General features: G+C 42.4%; 1 protein-coding gene and 1 non-coding gene across 2 annotated transcripts in view; both read left to right on the forward strand.

Moving 5' to 3' along the window:
• Nucleotides 1-6,057: 6,057 nt before the first annotated feature.
• CCT6A (chaperonin containing TCP1 subunit 6A) overlaps nt 6,058-21,560 on the forward strand; it is a 30,389-nt gene continuing 14,886 nt past the window's right edge. Inside the window, exons 1-6 of the mRNA XM_040336756.1 lie at nt 6,058-6,297; nt 10,374-10,437; nt 13,169-13,303; nt 15,038-15,211; nt 16,171-16,274; nt 17,338-17,448. Of these exons, the coding sequence (XP_040192690.1) occupies nt 6,161-6,297; nt 10,374-10,437; nt 13,169-13,303; nt 15,038-15,211; nt 16,171-16,274; nt 17,338-17,448 (725 nt within the window). The 5' untranslated portion in view covers nt 6,058-6,160. The remainder of the gene's footprint in view (nt 6,298-10,373; nt 10,438-13,168; nt 13,304-15,037; nt 15,212-16,170; nt 16,275-17,337; nt 17,449-21,560) is intronic.
• On the forward strand, nt 17,135-17,256 carry LOC120929785. The gene has a single exon (XR_005747484.1). It is a non-coding gene; the product is annotated as a small nucleolar RNA SNORA15 (small nucleolar RNA).

Consider the following 21,560-nt stretch of genomic DNA (forward strand, 5'->3'; position numbering starts at 1 on the left):
ACTCCAGGTTATTGTTGTACCACACTGCAGTACCATGTATTTGCAATTTTTAACACACTACCGCACATCTTTATCCCTTTCTCTTATTTCCTCTCTTCTGCTTCCCCCAACACACTTTTTTTACCATGTTTTATTTTGTTTAATTTGTATCCTTAGTCCTCACCTAAGCAAGAATGACAAATTCGGACCCCAGGCATTAGCAGAAATGGCTCAGGTCTCTTGCCAGTTATGTGGGAGAGACCCAGCAGCTTGCCTGCGCATGCATGTGATCTGAAAAACTACCCCTTAAGCCTCGTACACACGACCGAATATCCGTTTTTTTTTTTTTTTTTTTGTTGCATGCTAGTCTCACCATACGTAAATTCTCGAATCACAGAATGCAACTTTAGAAGTGATGTAATGTGTTGACTAGTTTTGTATGTATTCTTTTGTTTCTGAGCATGCGTAGTCTTCCGTTTACGATTTTTTTTTTCCCGTACGAAATCCGTACTAATTTACCATTTGCCGACTGGCTCATGACAATATGTCGGCAGAATGGCACTCCTGTGAAAACTGACGTACCTGTACGTCAGTCCGCAAAAGCAGTATAGCGGGCACATGTATGTGGGTCCCGTGGACTCGATGTCCGCCGGTGGCCTTCGATCTAGTGAGGTGGGGCAGAACAGGGATATGTCTATGTAAACCAGGCATTTACCTCTTCTGCCTAGTTACATGACAGGAATCGTCTGTTCCCTGTCATTGGAAACAGTGATCTCTGTCATGTCAGTGGTAGCTCATCCCCCTACAGTTAGAGGGAACACATTTAACCCCTTGATCGCCCTTTAGTGTTTAACCCCTTCCCTGCCAGTGACATTTATACAGTAATCAATAGCTATTTTTAGCTCTGATCGCTGTATAAATGTCAATGGTCCCAAAATAGTGTCAAAAGTGTCCGATCTGTCCACTGCAATGTTGCAGTCCTGATAAAAATCACAGATCGCCGCCATTACTAATACAAATGTCATAAATCTATCCCCTATTTTGTAGACGCTATAACTTTTGCGGAAACCAATCAATATACTCTCATTGCATTTTTTTTTTTAACCAAAAATACGTAGAATAATACATATCGGCCTAAACTGAGAGAGACATTTTTTTTATATATATTTATTTTTTGGGGGATATTTACTATAGCAAAATGTAAAAAATATTGCTTTTTTTTCAAAATTGTCAGTCTTTTTTGTTTATAGCACAAAAAAAAAACCGCAGAGGTGATCAAATGTCACCAAAAGAAAACTCTTATTTGTGGGAAAATTTTGTTTGGGTACAGCGTTGCACAAGCGAGCAATTGTCAGTTAAAACGACGCAGTACCATATCGCAAAAAAATTATCTGGTTATTAAGGGGGTAAAATCTTCTGGGGCTGAAGTGGTTAAACGAAAATGGGATGTTGAGTTCATGTATGACAAGAATTGTATAGTCTGCACATCCAGCTTTTGTCTGACAAAAAAAGCAAAATCGGCTGTCCAAAGCACCATACTAACGTTCCCAAATTCTGCATTTCCAATTTTTCGTCTGATTTTCGTATCGTGTGTATGGGCCTTTAGGATGTCTACATCACGCATCCCATGGGGCAGGTTGTGAGATCTTGCACTTTTGCAGACACACTGCATATTACTGACAGATACCCAAGCCGTTTCTGTGCATGTGTGGTGTATTTGACACATTCGCTGACATACCACAGGGCACTGTGCCAGGTCTATGGGACCGGTGATGTGCGTGTGCCTGTCCTGGATCCCAATGTAAGATGGCACTGGAGAAAAGCAGTGTAGAGAGAACTTCAAGTAAGAATGTTTTTTTTTTTTTTTATAAAGTGCCAAATGTTAATGGATTTAAATTGTCATCTTTGATAGGTAGGATAGAGTTAATTTGTATCATACTTGAAGTGGTTGTAAACCTCAGACATGAAATATGAACAAAGCATGTCCCTCTATAATGTGTATTTGTCTCAGGCTTGAGCACAAAGTGTAATTTATGTGTGCTGCTTCCTTCCTCTGCTATCAACTTGCATCACTTCTGACAAGTTTTCCTGACACCAAGGAAAAAAAAGGTGACGGGAGGGAGCTCCAGCTGATTGACAGCCTCGGCTCTGTTCCTGTGTCCCTTCCCACCAATTACCTTTCAGGGCTCTCCTCACTGACCTCTGCAGTGTAACCATCTCTCCGGCTCCTTTTTGTCTGAACTCTGAAGCCTTAAAAATTCTGGACTTTAAATTAGGGTGACCAGACATCCCCGGTATCCGGGGACAGTCCCCGAATTGAGGACACTGTCCCCGGTTTTGTCCCCAGATTGGATTTGAACAGAGGCTGGGGCAATTTCAAAGACAGTCAGTGCTGAATTTAAAAAAAATATATCTGAATTACACCCCCCTTCCCCCCTGCTCCTACTAGCTTAGGGGGTGTATTTTTTTTCCATTATCCGTGCCCCTTTCTGATGATCATGTGCTGGTTGTCTTCAGTTTCGGGTGCATGCCCATTCAGCTCCGCTCACATGTTCTTCTGCCTTGGCTCAAGTCCCGGCCAGCCGCTTGCCTGTTTATCTCCTTCCCTTCCCTGGTGGAGTGATCTTCCTCCGTTCCCCACCCAGTAGTAGCCGGGGCCCAGAGAGTTAGGCCTCGTACACACGGACGCACTGTCTGATGAAAACGGTCCACTGGACCGTTTTCATCAGAAATGTCCGCTGCCGGATTTTGGTCTGATGGTTGTACACACCATCAAACCAAAATCCCCGCGTACAGGATACACGGTGACGTGCGCGACCCTGGAAGGTCAATGCTTCCACGCATGCGTCGAATCACTTTGACGCATGCGAGGGCTTTCGGCCGAGCGGACATGTCCGGTAAGTCGTACAGACGACCGAACATGTCCGACGGACAGGCTTCCAGCGGACATGTTTCTTAGCATGCTAAGAAACATTTGTCCGCTGGAAACCTGTCCGATCCGCCGGAAAATTGTCCGGTCGGACGTACAGACGACCGAACATGTCCGCTGAAACTGGTCTGCGGACCAGTTTCAGCAGACATGTTCGGTCGTGTGTACGAGGCCTAAGACTTCACAGGCTGTGAGGCGGGCAGCAGGGATGGACAGAGATTCGCTGATTCCCACCATTACAAGTAAAAAAAAAAAATATGTCCCCGGATTTCATTTAAAAAATCTGGTCACCTTACTTTAAATGGCTATAGAGAAGAGTAGACTGCCCACAAACAGGTACAACTTATGTAGGAAGATTTGTACCACTGAAGCCAGTGATGGGGCACTATTTCTCCCTCTAATACCAAGGCTAAGGCAATATTTTGCCCACTGATGCTAGAGATGGGGCACTATTCCTCCCACTGATGCCAGCGCTTGGGCAATATTCCTCCCACTGATGCCAGCGGTAGGGCAATATTTCTCACTGATGCCAGCGGTGGGGCAATATTCCTCCCACTGACGCCAAGACTGGGGCACTATTTCTCCCACTGAAGCCAGTGATGGGGCACTATTTCTCCCACTGATGCCAAGTCTAAGGCAATATTTCTCCCACTGATGCCAGCGAGGGTGCACTATTCCTCCCACTGATGCCAGCGATGGGGCACTATTCCTCCCACTGATGCCAGCGATGGGGCACTATTCCTCCTACTGATGCCAAGGACGTGGGCACTATTCTTCCCGCTGACGCCAAGGACTGGGGGGAATATTCCTCCTGCTGACGCCAAGGATGGGGCACTATCCTCTCGCTGACGCCAATGGTGGGGCACTATTTCTCCCACTGACGACAATGATGGGGCACTATTCCTCCTGCTGACGCCAACACAGGGGCACTATTCCTCCAGCTGACGCCATCGACGGGGCACTATTCCTCCCTCTGACGCCGAGGGTGCATTATTCCTCTTGATGATGCCAACGATGGTGTGCTATTCCTCCCACTGGTACCAACGATGGTGCATTATTCCTCCCACTGACGCCAACGGAGCACTAATCCTCCCGCTGGCACCTGCTGTGGAATATTAGAAGCTTTGCCTATAAGCAAATATTTCCATTATGCTGAAAAGCACAATTACAGCTCTCCTAGTGTTTACAAGTTAAAATCCATATTTTTTGCTAGAAAATTACTTAGAACCCCCAAACATTATATATATATATATATATATATTTTTAGCAGAGAATCTAGAGAATAAAATGGCGATTGTTGCAATATTTTATGTCACACGGTATTTGTGCAGTGGTGTTTTAAACGCAACTTTTTGGGAAAAATTTACTTTCATGAATTTTAAAAAAATGAAAAGGTAAAGTTAGCCCAATTTTTCTTATAATGTGAAAGATGATGTTACTCCGAGTAAATAGATACCAGGTTAGAGTTGCAGAGGAGGTCTAGTGCTAGTATTATTGCTCTCTCTCTCTGACGATCGCGGCGATACCTCACATGTGTTATTTGAACAGCGTTTTCATATGCGGGCGTGACTTCCGTATGCATTCTCTTTGTTGCGCGAGCTCGTGGGAAGGGGGGCGCTTTAAAAAAAAAAAAAAAAATTCTTATGTATTTTTATAATATTAAATTGTGTTTTTTGTTTTTACATTTTGATCACTTTTATTGCTGTCACAAGGAATGTAAACATCCCTTGTGACAGTAATGGTGACAGGTACTCTTTATGGAGGGATCGCCGGAATGGTAGAATAATCCGGGTATATGTTGTTCACTGAAGAATGCAGAATTTACGCCAACAGTAAAAACAGGAGACGGTGCGTTATGGTCTGGGGCAGCGTTCAAGAAGGCCAGCCATGTGGATTACCTTGTCTTACTGGAGAGCATGGCTTACACTGACAGGGGGCGGGAAATCATACATACTGACCCTTCACAGACACTGCCCTAGTCATTGGTTGAGGATTTGTATAACTCCTCCTGTTTGATTGGTTCTTTTGAAGGAATACAAATGTCTGATTGGCCGATTCTGAAGCCACCACCTTCCTTTTGTTATTCATGTTGTACACTATAACTAAAGAGAGCAGATGCTGCTAGGAAGGATCAATGTGATACTAGCGTCTGCCTGTGTTACTTGGAGATATACAAGTGCGCTTTCCCAGTATTACACAAGAGCTGTAATTGTGCTTTTCACCATAACAAAATTATTTGCTTTTAGGTGAAGCTTAAAATATTTCCACAACACACCAGGGATAGGATACCATGCCACCCACTGATACCAATGACGGGGCATCATGTCACCCACTGATACCCATGGCGGGGTGTCATGTCACCCACTGATACACATGACGGGGTGTCATATCACCCACTGATACCAATGACGGGGTGTCATGTCACCCACTGATACCCATGACGGGGCATCATGTCACCCACTGATACCCATGACGGGGCATCATGTCACCCACTGATACCAATAACGGGGCATCATGCCACCCACTGACGCCAACACGTGGCATTGTTTATTCCCAGTGACAGCAGGGTATTTTCTACCTGCACTGACCACAGTCTGGCACCCTGAACAGTCAGTTGCCGATCCTAATTTCTGCATTCGCTCTTTTGATGCGTTCAGTGCCTTTCTTTCCCCTGATCTCAGTTGAGGGTGTGTGAATTCCAGCACATTTTTATTTTGACGCGTGTTATACAGTAAATGTGTAACATGTTCTACTTTTATTGACTGCACTGGTGTGAACTGAGGCCATTGGAATCCATTTTAAACGCCTTTCAATGCATTTTTGATGCAGAATAAAAATGCATTGTTATTGTGAACCCAAGTGTGAAGGACAGAGAACTGGCCCTTGGTTTAGGAAGTTTGGAGACCCCAGTTGAGTATAGATGACACCTGGAGCCCCCTCATATATACAATAACTCGGGCCTGTACCTCCACCATGACTTGCTCTATTTCGCCGCTCCTGCCTGTTCCCTCAGTAACCACGCTCACTTGTTACTTCCTCCAACAGATAACGAACTACATGGAGATCTCGCGAGATGATCTGACGTACGAGAACAAGGCGGCCAATGACAAAGCACGGGCGGCTGCTGAGCCAATGAGGTTTGGCGCAGGGCGGTGTGTGCAGGCTGAGCATGCTAGATTGTTCTGGAAGGGCCAGACGCGGCGTGGAGTGACGGAGGGGTTCTGCGCATTGTGTCTCACACGAGTCTGAATCATGTCCGCCGTCAAAGCCCTAAACCCGAAAGCCGAAGTGGCCCGAGCCCAAGCGGCTCTCGCGGTGAATATCAGTGCGGCCCGCGGCCTCCAGGACGTGCTGAGGACCAACCTCGGGCCTAAGGGGACCATGAAGATGTAAGAGCGCTGTGTGTATGTATGTATAGGGGACCCGGCTCGGCCGTCTATGTGTGCGCACGCAGCCTTAGTGGTCTTCACCCTATAGACCGGACAGCGCCCATTGGTATGGGGGTTCATGGCGCCAGGGGTGGCGGGATAGAGGAGCTGCCATATATGGGCATAGTGTATGAGACCACGTGCTGCTGACAAGGGCTACTAATCCTATCGTTAGCGGTGCTGATTGTGGATTTCCTCCTAAGTATCCTAGGTGTAATGGTGTGACAAAGCGATCAGTGTCTAATTTGATACAATTGTTTCTGATCTGGACATGTGTGTCATAGGATTTAATTCCTGTGATTCCCAATAGCAGTCACTTATCTATAGTGGCTCTCAGGGGTGGACTGACAACTCATGGGGCCCCCGGGCAATAGAAGATTATGGGGCTTATAGATTGCCACCACGCCAGGAGGCATTGCATAGGCAGGGCAGCTAAAATCTCAGGATTTTCACATCACGCATGTCGGTTTTGGACATATCCGGGACAGATTAAAAAAAAAAAACACAGATTTTTACATACTGACCCTGGTTTTATTGAGCCTGGCAACCCTGATGGGGCCCCCTAGTGGCATGGGGCCCTCGGGCAGTGCCTGAGAGTCCCAATGGTCAGTCTGCCCCTGGTGGTTCTTTACTCCTAAGGGCAAGTTCTGCATTGAAATCGCAGGCGGTTCACTCCGCGGGTAGGAAATGAAAGGATGTATATGGGCAGCCGCAATCCAAAAAAAACGATTTAGTTGCCTATATTGGTAAAATGAGATAAAAGCACTACAAGTCACAGCAAAAATAAAACACACAGCTGACGCGTTCTGCACTAATGCTTAGTCATAGCTAAGCATTAGTGCAAAACGTGTCAACTGTCCTATTTTTGCTGTGACTTGTAGTGCTTTTATCATATTTTACCAATAAAGGCAACTAAATTGTTTTTTTGGAGTGCGGGGACATGGCGGGCTTTGTTTGCAGGTAAGTGGCACTTAATAGGCTAGGATGCGATGCATACTAGTCCATTATGCTTTTACTTTGCAGAGGAATAAAGAAGTAAAACCCATAAATGGGTTGTAAAGGAAACATTTTTTTTCCTAAATAGCTTCCTTTACCTCAGTGCAGTCCTCCTTCACTTACCTCATCCTTCCATTTTGCTTTTAAATGTCCTTATTTCTTCTGAGAAATCCTCACTTCCTGTTCTTCTGTCTGTAACTACACACCGTAATGTGAGGCTTTCTCCCTGGTGTGGAGAAAGCCTCTTGAGGGGGCGAGCAGGAGTGTCAGGACACCCACTAACACAGCTCCTTTCTCTATCTGCAAAGTAGAGAGTGTCCTGACACTCCTGCTCGCCCCCTCAAGAGGCTTTCTCCACACCAGGGAGAAAGCCTTGCATTACTGCGTGGAGTTACAGACAGAAGAACAGGAAGTGAGGATTTCTCAGAAGAAATAAGGACATTTAAAAGCAAAATGGAAGGATGAGGTAAGTGAAGGAGGACTGCACTGAGGTAAAGGAAGCTATTTAGGGGAAAAAATGTACAACCCCTTTAAGGGCCAGTTCACACCATAGAAACGCAGACCGGATGTTCCAATGCTTTTCTGCTTGTGCATTTTTTGGTGTATTTTTGCTTTGGTCCATTGTATTAGCCCCTCTTTTTTTTTTTTTCTCATTGACCTTAAATAAGGACGTTCCAGTGCATTTACTGTGTTCCAGTACAGTGCAGAAAAATGCAGTATGTTCCACTTTTTGTTCTGGAATGCACTGGTGTGAACTAAGCCATTGAAAACCTTATAACTTACTAGCCATGTGTTTTTGATCCAGAACAAAAATGCACTGGACTGCATGTGGTGTGAACTAAGGACCCGTTCACACTATGTACAGTTACCCTAAGTTTTTCCTCATGGATAAATGCAGGTCATTTTTTGTATGTCATGTTCACATCAGAATGCTGTGGGATATTGGGTAACATGTTGGCATAACATTGCACTGCTTTGGATGGCCCAGTATGTCACTGTACAACTAGTGCACCACGCTGCTGTGCAGTGGTAATGAATAAGTGTTGATTTGTGTGCTTGTTTCATAAAATTCACTTAAAAAACTGCGATAAAATGCGCATCGCACTTCCTCCTACTGCACAGCGCTCCTGCTCAAAACACTGGTGTCCACACACTTAACTGCTCCATGGGTAGCAGTGTGAACACTCCCTAAAGTGAGACTGAGAAATCGGATTCCCTAGACTTGCTTCTGAAATTGTATTTTTGATTTAGTTAGAACAAGTGACAGTTGGCTCATACAAGATTGTGCTGAGCTTTAGGGCCAATTCACACTATATGCTGTGACAGATGTTTTATTGCATTGTAAAACATCTGTCACCACAGGAAACAATTCCTATGTGTCCCATTCACACTTTACCACAGCCCATGCTATAAGATTTTACCACAGTGCATAGGTTCGTATCACACTGCAATGTTGGCAAGTGCACTACGATACCCGACATTGCAATGGGTTAAGTGTATGTTTTGTACACTTTAAATAAAATAAATACAAAAAAGGTGCAATGCAATTAATCGTGCGTCACACTGCCCCCTAGTGCAGCGGCAACACAGCGCTCAGAGTGGTGAATCCCTTCGGATGCTCAGCAATTTCAGAGGGGCAGTGTAAATTGGTCCTTAAAGCAGGACTAAACCCACCAATTTAACAGTTTCCCAAAATATATACATTTCAGGCATGCCGTGAAGAACTGTCACCGTTGTGCTCTCAACTGAATTGTAAAGCAATCAAATGACAGTTCTAGCTGATCATATGTGCAGGACCATAATTGCATATCAGATGGGCTAAGATGGCAGCTTCTTTGGCTATAAAGGATAGGAGGTTTTTGTTTTGCTTTAAAGCCTCATTCCATGTTTAGCTACTTTTGGACAGCCCTCGGTACGGGCAGACTGGATGATGCACATGTACATCATCCAGTCTGTCTGGCTTAGGGGCGCGCAGCAGACCACACCTGTGACCAATGTGTCAACTGGATACAGCGGCTTACAATTACCAGGTACAGAGTATCAAGTGATCACAATGATTGGTCAAAGCTAACATGTGATAACAATGTAAACAAACTGTCGTGAATGGTTTCCATTTGTGAAGAGCTTGCTTGTGATCTGTGATTGGCCCACATCAATCACATGGTACCTGCTTAAAACTTTAATTTTTGAAATAAATGGATTTACCAAATGAAAGTAGCATACACTGTTAGAAATTCATTCATGCAAGAAAACTTTTCCCTCCATTTTTGAATTCTCTCTTCACTGCTGTCAAAAACAATTTCACCCAATAATTAGAGAAATGAGCCAAACTTCCCTTTCTTAAGAATTTTTGTTATGGATGGCTTTACTTTTTTATCCATTTTTTTCATCTGCATATCAAAGGGATAAGCTCCCATTTACAGATTGTCCGTTAAAGCGACCTGACAAATGTAGTAGATAAAAAGTTCAGAAAAGGTAAAGGAATAATGTACACTCCCCCCAATGTGATGGCCACATTCTTCAGGGTCCTGTGATGAGCAGCATCGCTGCACACTTGCCACAGTCCATGCCCTCACCCCCTTCTCATATCCCACAGACACCTGTCCCTACAGATCTGTACTGTGCTGGATGCCATAGGTCCTCTCTCTTTGGAATTCAATCACCATTTATTTTGTCCATCACTGGCATTTGCTGGCTTAATTTGTGGTATGTCTGGAGGCTCTTCTACCTTGTATTCAATTTGAGTAATTGGAACAGTCAACACAAACAATGCAACATTTTAAGACGAGTTTTTTTGTGAGGACATTTTAGGCTTGAGATTTCATTGGTAATGTTTTTTTTTTAGCTATGACGGTGCTCGCCGAATGGTATTGCATGTAAACGATGTTGGTTGAGATTCAGTTATGAGGTTGTACGTCCTGAGGAGGGTAAAAAATAAATTGGGAGGCCTTCACATAACTACTTTATTTGTTTGTTTTTGTTTTCAGTCACTTGGGTTAAAGCAGTAATCAATTTTTTTTTTTTTTTTTTTTTTTTTTCAGGCTTGTCTCTGGATCTGGTGACATCAAGCTTACCAAAGATGGAAATGTCTTACTTCATGAAATGGTAAGTTTGTTGCAGTGCGGCCCTGAAGAATTGTTTATGGTCATCAAGATCTGACATTCCACTTACAATGTATATAAAAAGTCTACACACCCCTGTTAAAATGTCAGGTTTCTGTGATGTCAAAAAATAAGACAAAGATAAATCATTTCAGAATTCTTTCCACCTTTAATGGGACCTATAAACTGTACAACTCAGTTGAACAACAAATTGAAATCTTTTAGGCACAGGGAAGTAAAAATAAAATATTGTTGCATAAGTGTGCACACCCTTAAAGGGTCACTAAAGGAAAAAAAAAATTGCCTAAAATTAATGTCTGCAAGGTAGACAGACAGAATAATGTAATGATTCTGATAAAAAACGAGTAAATACCTATTAAATTCCTTCATCTATATCACCTCCGGCATTCTAGTTTCTGTTCTCTCATTCACTTCCTGGTTTGCGGCGCTCGTTCATGTAAGAACTACATTTCCCAGTATGAATTGTGGCACGCCCAGTAATTCACACCTCCTTGAAGTCTCTAACACGTAGAGAGCGTCCTGCCACACAGATGTAGTTCCCAGGAGGGGGTGAGCACGTTGCTGACCACCACAGTAAAGTCTCCCATCACGGTGGTCCGTAAAATCAGACAAGCAGGAAGTGAACAGAGGAGAAATAGAGCAACTTCTGAGCAAAAACGAACAATGAGGAATTTCTGCAGGTAAAGGATGCTTATTGTGAAAAAAAAAAAAATCCTTTACAACCCCCTTTAATCTAATACTTTGTTGAAGCACCTTTTGGCTTTTTTTTTTTTTTTTTTTTTTTCAGCGCTCAGTCTTTTGGGGTAAGAGTCTACCAGCATGGCACAACTTGACAATATTTGCCCATTTTTTGCAAAACCACTCCAAACCTGTCTGATTGCAAGAGTATCTCCTGTGCACAGCCCTCTTCAGATCACCCCACAGATTTTCAATGGGATTCAGGTCTGGGCTCTGGCTGGGCCATTCCAAAACTGTAATCTTCTTCTGGTGAAGCCATTCTTTTGTTGATTTGGATGTATGCTTTAGGTCGTTGTCATGCTGAAAGATGACATGCAACTTTCTAACAGAAGTTCATAATTCCCTCTACCTTGACTAAGGCCCCTGTTCCAGCTAAGGAAAAACAGCCCCAAAGCATGATGCTGCCACCACCATGCTTCACTGTGGGTATGGTGTTCTTTTGGCGATGTGCAATTTTGTTTTTGTGGCAAACATCCTTTGGAATTTTGGCCAAAAAAGTTCCACCTTGGTTTCATCAGACCATAACACATTTTCCCACATGCCTTTGGTAGACTTCAGATGTGTTTTTGCAAAATTTAGCTTGAATGTTTTTCTTTGTAAGAAGTCTTCTGTCTTGCCACTCTACCCCATAGCCCAGACATATGAACAATACAGGAGATTTTTATCACATGTTCCACACAGCCAGTACTTGCCAGATATTCCTGCAGCTCTCTTAATGTTACTGTAAGCCTCTTGGCAGCCTCCCTGACCAGTTTTCTTCCTATCTTCATCAATTTTAAAGGGACGTCCAGTTTTTGGTAATGTCACTGTTGTGCCATATTTTCTCCATTTGATGCTGACTGTGTTCCATGCTTTACTTGGGGTTAATCTCCCTAAAAGAGTTCAGTTTGTTTTCCAATTGAGTTGTACAGTTTTATAGATCACACCAAAGGTGGATAAAGTTCTAAAATAATTTCTTTCTATATATATATATATATATATATATATATATATATATATATATATTATTTTTTTTTTCTAATCTATATCTCTCTTCCACATAGAAAGCATACAGTAAGATTGCAAGATAGGGCAGAAACTATTAATCGATTTATGAAAATAGTTAACTATTTTCATTGATTGGCCAACCGAGCAGGTCTAGTGCAGAGGAAAGGATGTTACAGGACCAGTTCAAAGCTGTTGGTGTTCAGTGAAAACAGGTGGGTATTGTTCCACCCATTGTTGGAGAGAAAAGTCATCAGTTGCTAGGCCTGTGCTCTTTATCACAAATATAAGTGACTGGTGCACCATAAATACCTAAATACTCAATAAACAAAATACTCAAACCCAAAAAATGATGCACTGCACAGTAAGTAAACTTCCTTCTAATGTTTGTACCTGTAGGCAAGCCTATAATAAGGATTGCATGTAGGTTCTGTCAATATCTCGTAAAGTTGCACTATTTAGGGAGATGCTTACTGTATACGGCGCTGATGACTTAATCGGCGCATGCACTCTGAAGGAATGGCCGCCTGTGCTGTTTCTTCAGAGCACTGTGCTGTGACCGGCAGCTCCCATGCACGCGTGGTAGTACACGCGGTTTTGGCCATTTGCACAACCAGGGTACGTGGACCCGGAAGGAAGACGTGCGAAGAAGGATGCGACCTCCCCGGGGGAAGATGAAGGCTTTGTTTGCAAGTAGGTTTCACATGTGCTAGTATGTGATGCTTACTAGCGCATGATGCCTTTTTTACTTTGGAGGTGACCAGAAAAAGAGGCAGTGTGTTCTTCCTCTTTAAATGTGCTACTGTTTGAAGTACTTGGTGTAATATCAAATGTACACACAAATGACCTTGTGCAATAAATGGATATATGCTTTTTTACTGAAACTCAGATCCTATTAAAGTGCATAAGGCTATAAAGTACACAAGTTTTCTGTATTGGGCTGTTGCAATAAACTATGATATTAAGTGAATTCCTCTTTTTTTAATTTCTAGCAAATTCAGCATCCGACAGCCTCTCTGATAGCTAAAGTAGCTACGGCACAAGATGACATTACTGGAGATGGAACCACCTCTAATGTTCTGATTATTGGAGAACTTTTAAAACAAGCAGACCTTTACATATCTGAGGTATTGTGTGATATGCATATGATGAAAAATGTTCATTCTAATTTAGTGAAGTTTATTTTAAATTTGGAAATAACGAAGTGTTTGAACTGCACAGGTACAATGTTTTGTCACACCAGTGTTGTTCCTTTCATGTTGATTTCAAATTGTTGGTTTCTTTTTACTTCTGTGTCTCAAAAGCACTGTGTTATATTGCAGCCTGATACTTGTTTAAATTAATGTTTTATTCTCATTAATCTACACTCATAACCCCATAATGGAAAAGTGAATTTTAAATACATTTGCATATGTATTTTTATTATTTTAGCTCGGGTTCCTCCCATTTCTCGATCTTTGCCAAGATGTTTCTACACCTCAATTGGAGTTCAATGGTAAATTGGGCATGCTTTGAAAGGCACATCCCTCTATAAAAGGCCTCACAGCTGACTATGCATACTGTATCGGAGCAAAAGCCATGTGGTAGAAGGAACTGCCTGCAGAGTTCAGACAGAATTATTGCAAGGCACTGATCTGGGGAAGGCTACAAAACATTTCTTCTGCAATGAAGGCTCCCAAAACCACAGTGGCCCCTATTATTCTCAAACGAGAAGTTTGTCACAACCAGCATTTTTTCAAGAGCTGGTTGGCTGTCTGAACAGAGCAATCTGGGCAGAAGGGCCTTGGTAAGAGAGTTGAGAGCTCATGTGTGGAGATGGGACAACCATCATTGCATCTCTCCGCCGATCTGAGCTTTATGGCAGAGTGGCAAGACGGAAGCCTCTCCTCAGTGCAAAACACCCAAAAGTCCACTTGGAGTTTTAAAAAAAAAAAAAAAAAAAAGCCCCTGAAGGACTCTGACTGTGAGGGACAATGTTCTCTGGTCTGATGAAACCAAGATTGAACTGTTTGGCCTTAATTCTAAATGTTATGTCTGGACGAAATTCGGGCATGGCTCATAAGGGAAGGCTGAATGAAGCAAAGTACAGACATATCCTCAATTAAAAACCTGTTGCACAGCTCTCAGAAGAACATTCAGCCCAGTCTGAGGTCCTAACATAACGATCCTAAGCATAGGATAGCAGAAAATGCCCCCCATCCAGGTGTGCAAAGCTTTTCAGGTGATACCCAAAAAAGGCTGTAATTTCTGCCAAAGGAGCTTCAACAAAGTACTGAGTAAAGGGTCTGACTACTTAAAGCGGAGTTCCACCCAAAAATGGAACTTGCGTTTTTCGGCATGCTGGACAGGTAAGTGTCCATTTATTAAAAGTCAGCAGCTGCAGTATTTGTAGCTGCTGGCTTTTTAAAAAAAAAAATTAAAAAAAATTTGCGGGACCTCTGCTTTAAGTACATGCAGTATTTCAGTGTTTTTTTTTTTTTTTTTTTTTTTTACTTTGTCTTTATGGGGGTACTGAGTGTAGGTTAATGTAAAATAAAAAATGAATGCACATAACTGTAGCATCAGGCTACAATGTAACAAAATTTAAAAAGTGAAGATGCGGTCTGAATACTTTATGAATGAACTGTACTGAGTCAGATCTTTTCCTAATGGCTATTTGTTTTGTCAGGAGCTAGAAATCGACTGACAGAAGAATAGCCTGTTATAAGCATAATTCATGTCTTGTAGATTAGGTACTACACACATTGGCGGTCCTGAGAAAGGTGTTGCAATTATGCCTCAACAACAGTTAGTCTTGTACTTTTTTTTTTTTTTTTTTATTTACATTTTTTTTTAACCCAAAGATTATTATTGCTTTTAAGGGTCTTCATCCAAGAATTGTCACAGAAGGTTTTGAAGCTGCAAAAATTAAAGCACTTAAAGTTTTGGATGAGGTCAAGGTGTCTAAGGAGATGGATAGAGAGACACTTATCAATGTGGCCCGGACATCACTTCGCACCAAAGTCCATGCTGAGTTGGCTGATATTTTAACTGAGGTAAATGTAATTAGTTGATACAAAAATCTGTTCACATAACCCTCTATGATCTTAACTTTGTGTTTAAAATCTGGGTCCAGTGTTATGTTCAAATTTTAATGTACGAACTGTAGTGTGCACAGAATCATAGCAGTATACTAGATTTCTGAAATTACGTCTTCAGCTGGTGATCATTCCCACTTGTGTGGTCCTCCTCCGTCCTCGTCCTCCCAATATGTTAAAGGTGAACTTATCCTTTTTAGTCTAATAAAATATGGTGCCTAGTAGTCTCGGGTACTATTGCTTTGCATGTTGGACAGCAGTCTCGGCACCCTCACTGCTGCAGTGTTTAAAGGATAAGTTCATCTGTAGTTACATGTTAAATCCGTATTTGGGGTATAACATGTAACTAATACAGCAGCCCCGCAACACCCCCCCCCCCTTTTTCTCGATCACTTATTTTATCAGTGAGTGAAGTATCCCCTCTCTGCACCCGCTGTCTCATTTAAAAACTGCATGGTTGTGTGGGGCTCCATGAGTTCTGTGAATGAATTAACTACAAGTCCCGTCTACCTCTGCGGCAGATGTCCTGTAGTTCAATGGATTGCGAGAGCAGTGGTGAGCCGCCTCCAAAGCTCGCTCATTCTTCCTGTAGTTTAGGAACGGTCTGCCCATATGGGAGGTACAGGCAGACAGCTGTACTGAGAATCTGCAAGAGCCTGACATTGCACTCTCGATCAACAGATCATGGGTGCAATGTTTTGCAGGCTCCCTATTTAAAAAAAAATAATGCATGCAAAAAATGAGCATTTATTATAGATCTATGCTGTTAATCTTTTTTTTGTGTAACATTTAGGGTATATTTCAATCTGTGTAGCTAGATTTCAGCTTTTACTGTGATTGGACCCCCCCCCCCCCCCCAAACTGGTACGCTGTAACCTCTTTTGGAAGGGTTTATTCAGCTCTTGCCTTTCTTGCAGGCAGTTGTGGATTCTGTTCTTGCCATAAGACAAGATAATGAGCCAATTGACTTGTACATGGTTGAAATTATGGAGATGAAGCATAAAACCGAAAGTGACACCACGTAAGTAGAGCTTTTATTTGGACAGTGCTAACGTTGGTGAGCTCTGCTGCTGAATGAAGTAACATTATTTTGTTGTGTATTTTCTTTGTCCATGCAACTGTTATTTGGTTAGTATGTAGTATACACTGATGGTAAACTTTTCCTTTTATTTTTTAATGACAAAATTCCTAATCTGAGGTTTTTTACATCGCTCTTTAAAGCAGGGGTGTCAAAAGTTTTGACCTTCCTGGGCCACATTGGAAGAAAAGGAATTGTCTTGAGCCCCACATAAAATACACTAACAAGGATGGCTAATGAGCAAGAAAAGCTGGGCAGATCACAAGTTAACAATCACTGATATAATGTAATAAAACTTAATTTAAAAAATTTCTCTTATCGTCCATGGACGGACACAGCCTTCTCAAGTCTTGACAAGTGGGTTATGTTCCTGTTCATAGAAGAGGACTAGGCAGAACATGTTAGATATTTAAATACATGTTGCTTTAACAGAGTTGAACAGCCCTGCCCCAGGGCGGTCCCTCCGGACATAACCCTTCTCCCTGCAGCCTCAGTTTTTTTTTTCTGCCTAGCAGAGAAGGACGTGGCTCAACTGCCGGCTGGCGACAGGCTGGATATATAGATCCTTGTAGTCTCCCCAGTCCGGCCATCGAGCGGGAGCACACCTTGGCTAAGCGCTGCGTCTGCCACGACATACCCCATGACTCCTGGGGTGGCCGGTGGGCTTTTTGCTCCAGAGTTCACACATGACTGGGCTGTTTTGTTGTGTGACCGGATTTATATTATAAAAACGCATGATGAAAGGACATGCAAAAAATGCCAATTGTGGTTGGAACCCCGCTTTAAGTTCTTTCTTTTTGCTTGCATGGATGAATTCTGCATCATCGTGTGGTGATTTTTGCAGTCAGACACCATGCTAGAGTAATCTTCAACTGTGCTTTGCTATGGCATTCTGTTTAGCATGTCTGCACACTTGAGTACATTTTTTTTCTCATTTAGTATACGTTTATTATGCATTGCTTGTTTAACTTGTCTTTTCTCAGACTGGATTTGTTTCTTTCCTTAGGCTTATAAGAGGACTAGTACTTGATCATGGGGCTCGCCATCCAGACATGAAAAAGAGAGTTGAAGATGCATTCATTCTGACATGCAATGTGTCTCTAGAATATGAAAAAACGTAAGTGCTCATTCATGTTGTCCCTGGGTATAATGCCTGCTATAAGTGTATAGATGCACCATAGAAGTATTCTAAATAAAAATTGCAATATCCTGTTTTCGCTGGAGGTTTCTGCCAACGGGTGAGACAAATTCCTTTCCCTTGCAAATGTTTAGAGCAAATAAAGATCTCTAACCAGTCTAGACCAGCTGCTTGCAGTGCATGAGTACCAATTCGTCCTATATAGTATAAAAAAAATATATAATATTTTTTTTCAGTTTCACTGCTGTAGGCTTCTACCATCAGACGTGAATGTGACTGTAAAGTGCATGCACTATATTAGAACTGACCACTTTCGGACATTTTCTTTACATATCTGATGGGTCCCCAGAACATACATTGTTCACTTAAAGGGGTTGTAAAGACAAAAATATTTTCCTCTTAAAGTCTGACAGTAGCTGATAAAGTAAAAAGTAATGTTTTGCATTAGAACTAGTTTGATACCTGTTGAAATCGAGCTGTTTTATTCACCTCCGTCACTCCTGAATCATTATTCTCACTGACTTCCTGGTTTGCGGTGCGCATTCATTCTTGCTACATCACGGCCTAATGGGAACTACAGTTCCCATTAGGCTTAGCCTCCATGCCTGTGAGGGATAAGAGAGCATCTTCACGCAGGGCTGGAGTCATAGGGAGGGGGTGAGCACATTCTGCCTTCCACCATGCAAAATGGCTCAGATGCTGGTGGAAAGCAAGAAGAGGAGAGACAGGAAATTGCATTTTCAAACCTGGATTACTGTATTTTGGAGGTCAAAAGGAAAAACGAGGTAAGTGATATTTAAATGCTCTAGCTTACAGCAATCAATTGATCTAATAAAAAAACAAACCTTTAGTGTTCCTTTAACAGTGTTGACATCTCTAGGGGAAAAAAAAATAATCTGTTACTGCTCTCTATTGTCCACTACACGTTTCCTCTTCAGTGTCCACTAAACTTGCCCGCATCCTTGTATCACTGTCATCACAGTATCTGCATTGGCTTCTCTTGGAGGTCCCGTCAGCTGTCCATACTACAGCACACTCCTTTTCGTGCCTGTTCACTCAGCTCTGTGCTCCAATTTCTTATCAGCACTAACAGTATGTCATGCTGCTTGGTCTTGGTTCTCCTGTCCTGTGCATAGTGGCTTAAAGTGGTTGTAAACCCACTATTTGGACTTTTACCTACAGGTAAGCCTACAACAAGGCTTACCTGTAGGTAAGGAGAATATCTCCTAAACCTGCACGGTTTAGGAGATATTACCCCCGCAATGCGGGCGGCGCATGCGCAGGGGGGACTCCACGGCTGAAGGACCGGCATCGCCGGACCCTGCCGATTTTAAATCTCCCGCGCGCACGCGCGGGAGTGACGTCATCGCCGCTCCAGCCAATCACAGCGCTGGAGCGGCGATACCCGGAAGACACGCCGGAGCAAGATGACATCCTGCTCGGCGTGGACCAGGTAAGTGGTACACACCTCGTTCCGAGGTAAGTATTTCATAATAGGCTAGTATGCGGTGCATACTAGCCTATTATGCCTTTTGCATTGCAGGTTTGGGGGAAAAAAAAAAAAGTTTATGCGGTTTACAACCGCTTTAACTTGAATTTCGTTTAGCTTCTGCTTTGGTGTTCCTCTATCTCTTGCATTCTTCTGTGTGTCTTGCATTCTTCTGTGTGTCTTGCATTCTTCTGTGTGTCTTCGCCTCTGTGTGTGTGTGTCTCTACTAACAGTTATATAAAATAGCAATTGAATTCTTGTTCTGTTTCTGAGGAGTTAAGAGGGGAGCTGAGCGGTGTTTTAGGCTTCATGCACACAAGAAAACGAAAAACTATTTAGTAGCATTAAAGCGGGGGTTCACCCTAGAATAAAAATTTTTTTTTATTTTTATTTTTTTTTTTCTATCATAAAATTCGGCATCGTAGCGCGAGCTACAGTATGCCGGTCTTACATTTTTTATCCCCGTACTCACTGTTTAATCCGACCTAGACGATTCCGTCTGCCCACGGGGAATGGGCGTTCCAATCCAGACGGAAAGTGATTGACGGCCGGCTCTGGCGCGTCACGCTTCTCCGGAAATAGCCGAAATAGGCTTGGCTCTTCACGGCGCCTGCGCATAGCCTGTGCGCAGGCGGCGTGAAGAGCCGAGACCTACTCCGGCTGTCTTCGGGGAGAGTGACGTGCCAGGGCCGGCCGTCAATCATCCTCCCTCTCCATAGGCACGCCCATTCCCCGCGGGAGCCGAAATCTTTAATGTACGAGTACACAGTGAGTACGGGGGTAAAAAAATCGGGACAGGCATACTGTAGCTCGCGCTACAATGCCTGTCTCGATGGAAAAATGATGTAAGCGAGGGTGAACTACCGCTTTAATGAATGTCACTATCCCCCATGTAATTGAGCATGGTGTACACTGTACCTCTACTCATTCACCAAAAAATAACACATAATATAAATTATTAACGTCACGAGGGGGCAGAGATGCCCAAAAGAGCAGCTGTAAAAATGTCCAGTGTGCATGAGGTCTTATTAGTTGAAGTAAATATTTACTGTGTTAATGCCAAAAATGAGCCATTACAAAAATGGTGATGGCTTTGAACTGAGAAGTTAGTTTAATTTAATCTGGTTTAGGCTCTGATATTCCTTATTTGCAATTAATACAATCCATATGAAAATGTTTCCTTACGAAATGAATGTTCTATGTAATAGAAGATTACTGCAACCAGCGTGGCATGTGAGCTACTTTTTTGCTTTGCGTCAATGACCGGGCCCTTTTTGGGATTCTGCAAAACGGACAATTGCGCTATCGTGCGACATGGCTCCCAAACAAAATTGACGTGTTTCTCTCTTCTCCCCACCCCCACACACACAAATAGAGCTTTCTTTTGGTGGTATTTGATCACCTCTGCGGTTTTTATTTTTTGCGCTATAAACCTAAAAGTAAATTTTGAAAAAAAAAATATTTTTTGCTATAATATCCCCCAAAAATATATGTAAAACATTTTTTTTCCTCAGTTTGGGCCGATACGTATTATACATATTTTTGGTAAAAAAATTGCAATAAGCCTTTATCGATCGGTTTGCACAAAGTTATAGCGTTTACAAAATAGGGGATAGTTTTAGGGCATTTTTATTTAATTTTTAATTTTTTACTAGTAATGGCGGCAATTTTTATCATGACTGCGACATTATGGTGGACACATCAGACACTTAACACATTTCTGGGTCCATTGTCCTTTTTACAGCAATCAGTGCTATAAAAATGCACTGTTACTGTGAAAATGACACTGGCAGTGAATGGGGTTAACCACTAGGTGGCGCTGTAGGGATTAAGTGTGCCCTAGTAAGTGATTTTTACTGTAGGGGGGATGGGCTATGTGTGACAAGACGGTGATCGCCACTTCCAATTACAGGAAGCGGTGCTCAGTCATTGTTGCTAGGCAGAGCGGGGAGATGCTTGTTTATATCAGCATCTCCCCGTTCTTCCTCACCGTGAGGCTATCGCGGGTATCCCCGCGGCGATCGAGGCCGCGGTCGAGCGCATGTCCACAATAGGGCCGAAACAACTAATCGATTATGAAAATGGTAATCGATTAATTTTATAATCGATTAATCGGCCAGTAACATAATGGGGTTAAAAAAATTAGCCCTTAGTACAAAAATGGCAAATCTGTACTGTAAATATTACTTTCACTGTTCCACAGTAAAAAAATTAACCCCTTACCGTAGCGAATATTTGCTCTTTTTGTACTAATTTTTTTTTTTTTTTTTTTTTTTTTTTTTTTAACCCCATTATGTTACTAAACATCTCAGGCCTGGGGTCACACCTCTGTGCTTTTTGCAGAAACACACTACAGTTCATTTACATGGTTTCACCTCCATGATTTTTTCAGCTGCTGCGTATTTGGAAAGGGCAAGGACTTTTTTTTTTTTTTTTTTTTTTTTTTCGCAAAACGTTGCCATTTTGTTTTTTTTAGTTCAATATACTTCAATGAAGAAGCTGCAGAAAAAGCATTTGTGTTTTTTTTAATCTGCCAAACAACAAATCGGGCAAAAAAAATGCAAATCGCAGTATTTTTTTATTTTTTTGGTTATTGACCCAT

Source organism: Rana temporaria, chromosome 2, assembly GCF_905171775.1.
Source record: "Rana temporaria chromosome 2, aRanTem1.1, whole genome shotgun sequence".
In the NCBI taxonomy this organism is placed as follows: domain Eukaryota; kingdom Metazoa; phylum Chordata; class Amphibia; order Anura; family Ranidae; genus Rana; species Rana temporaria.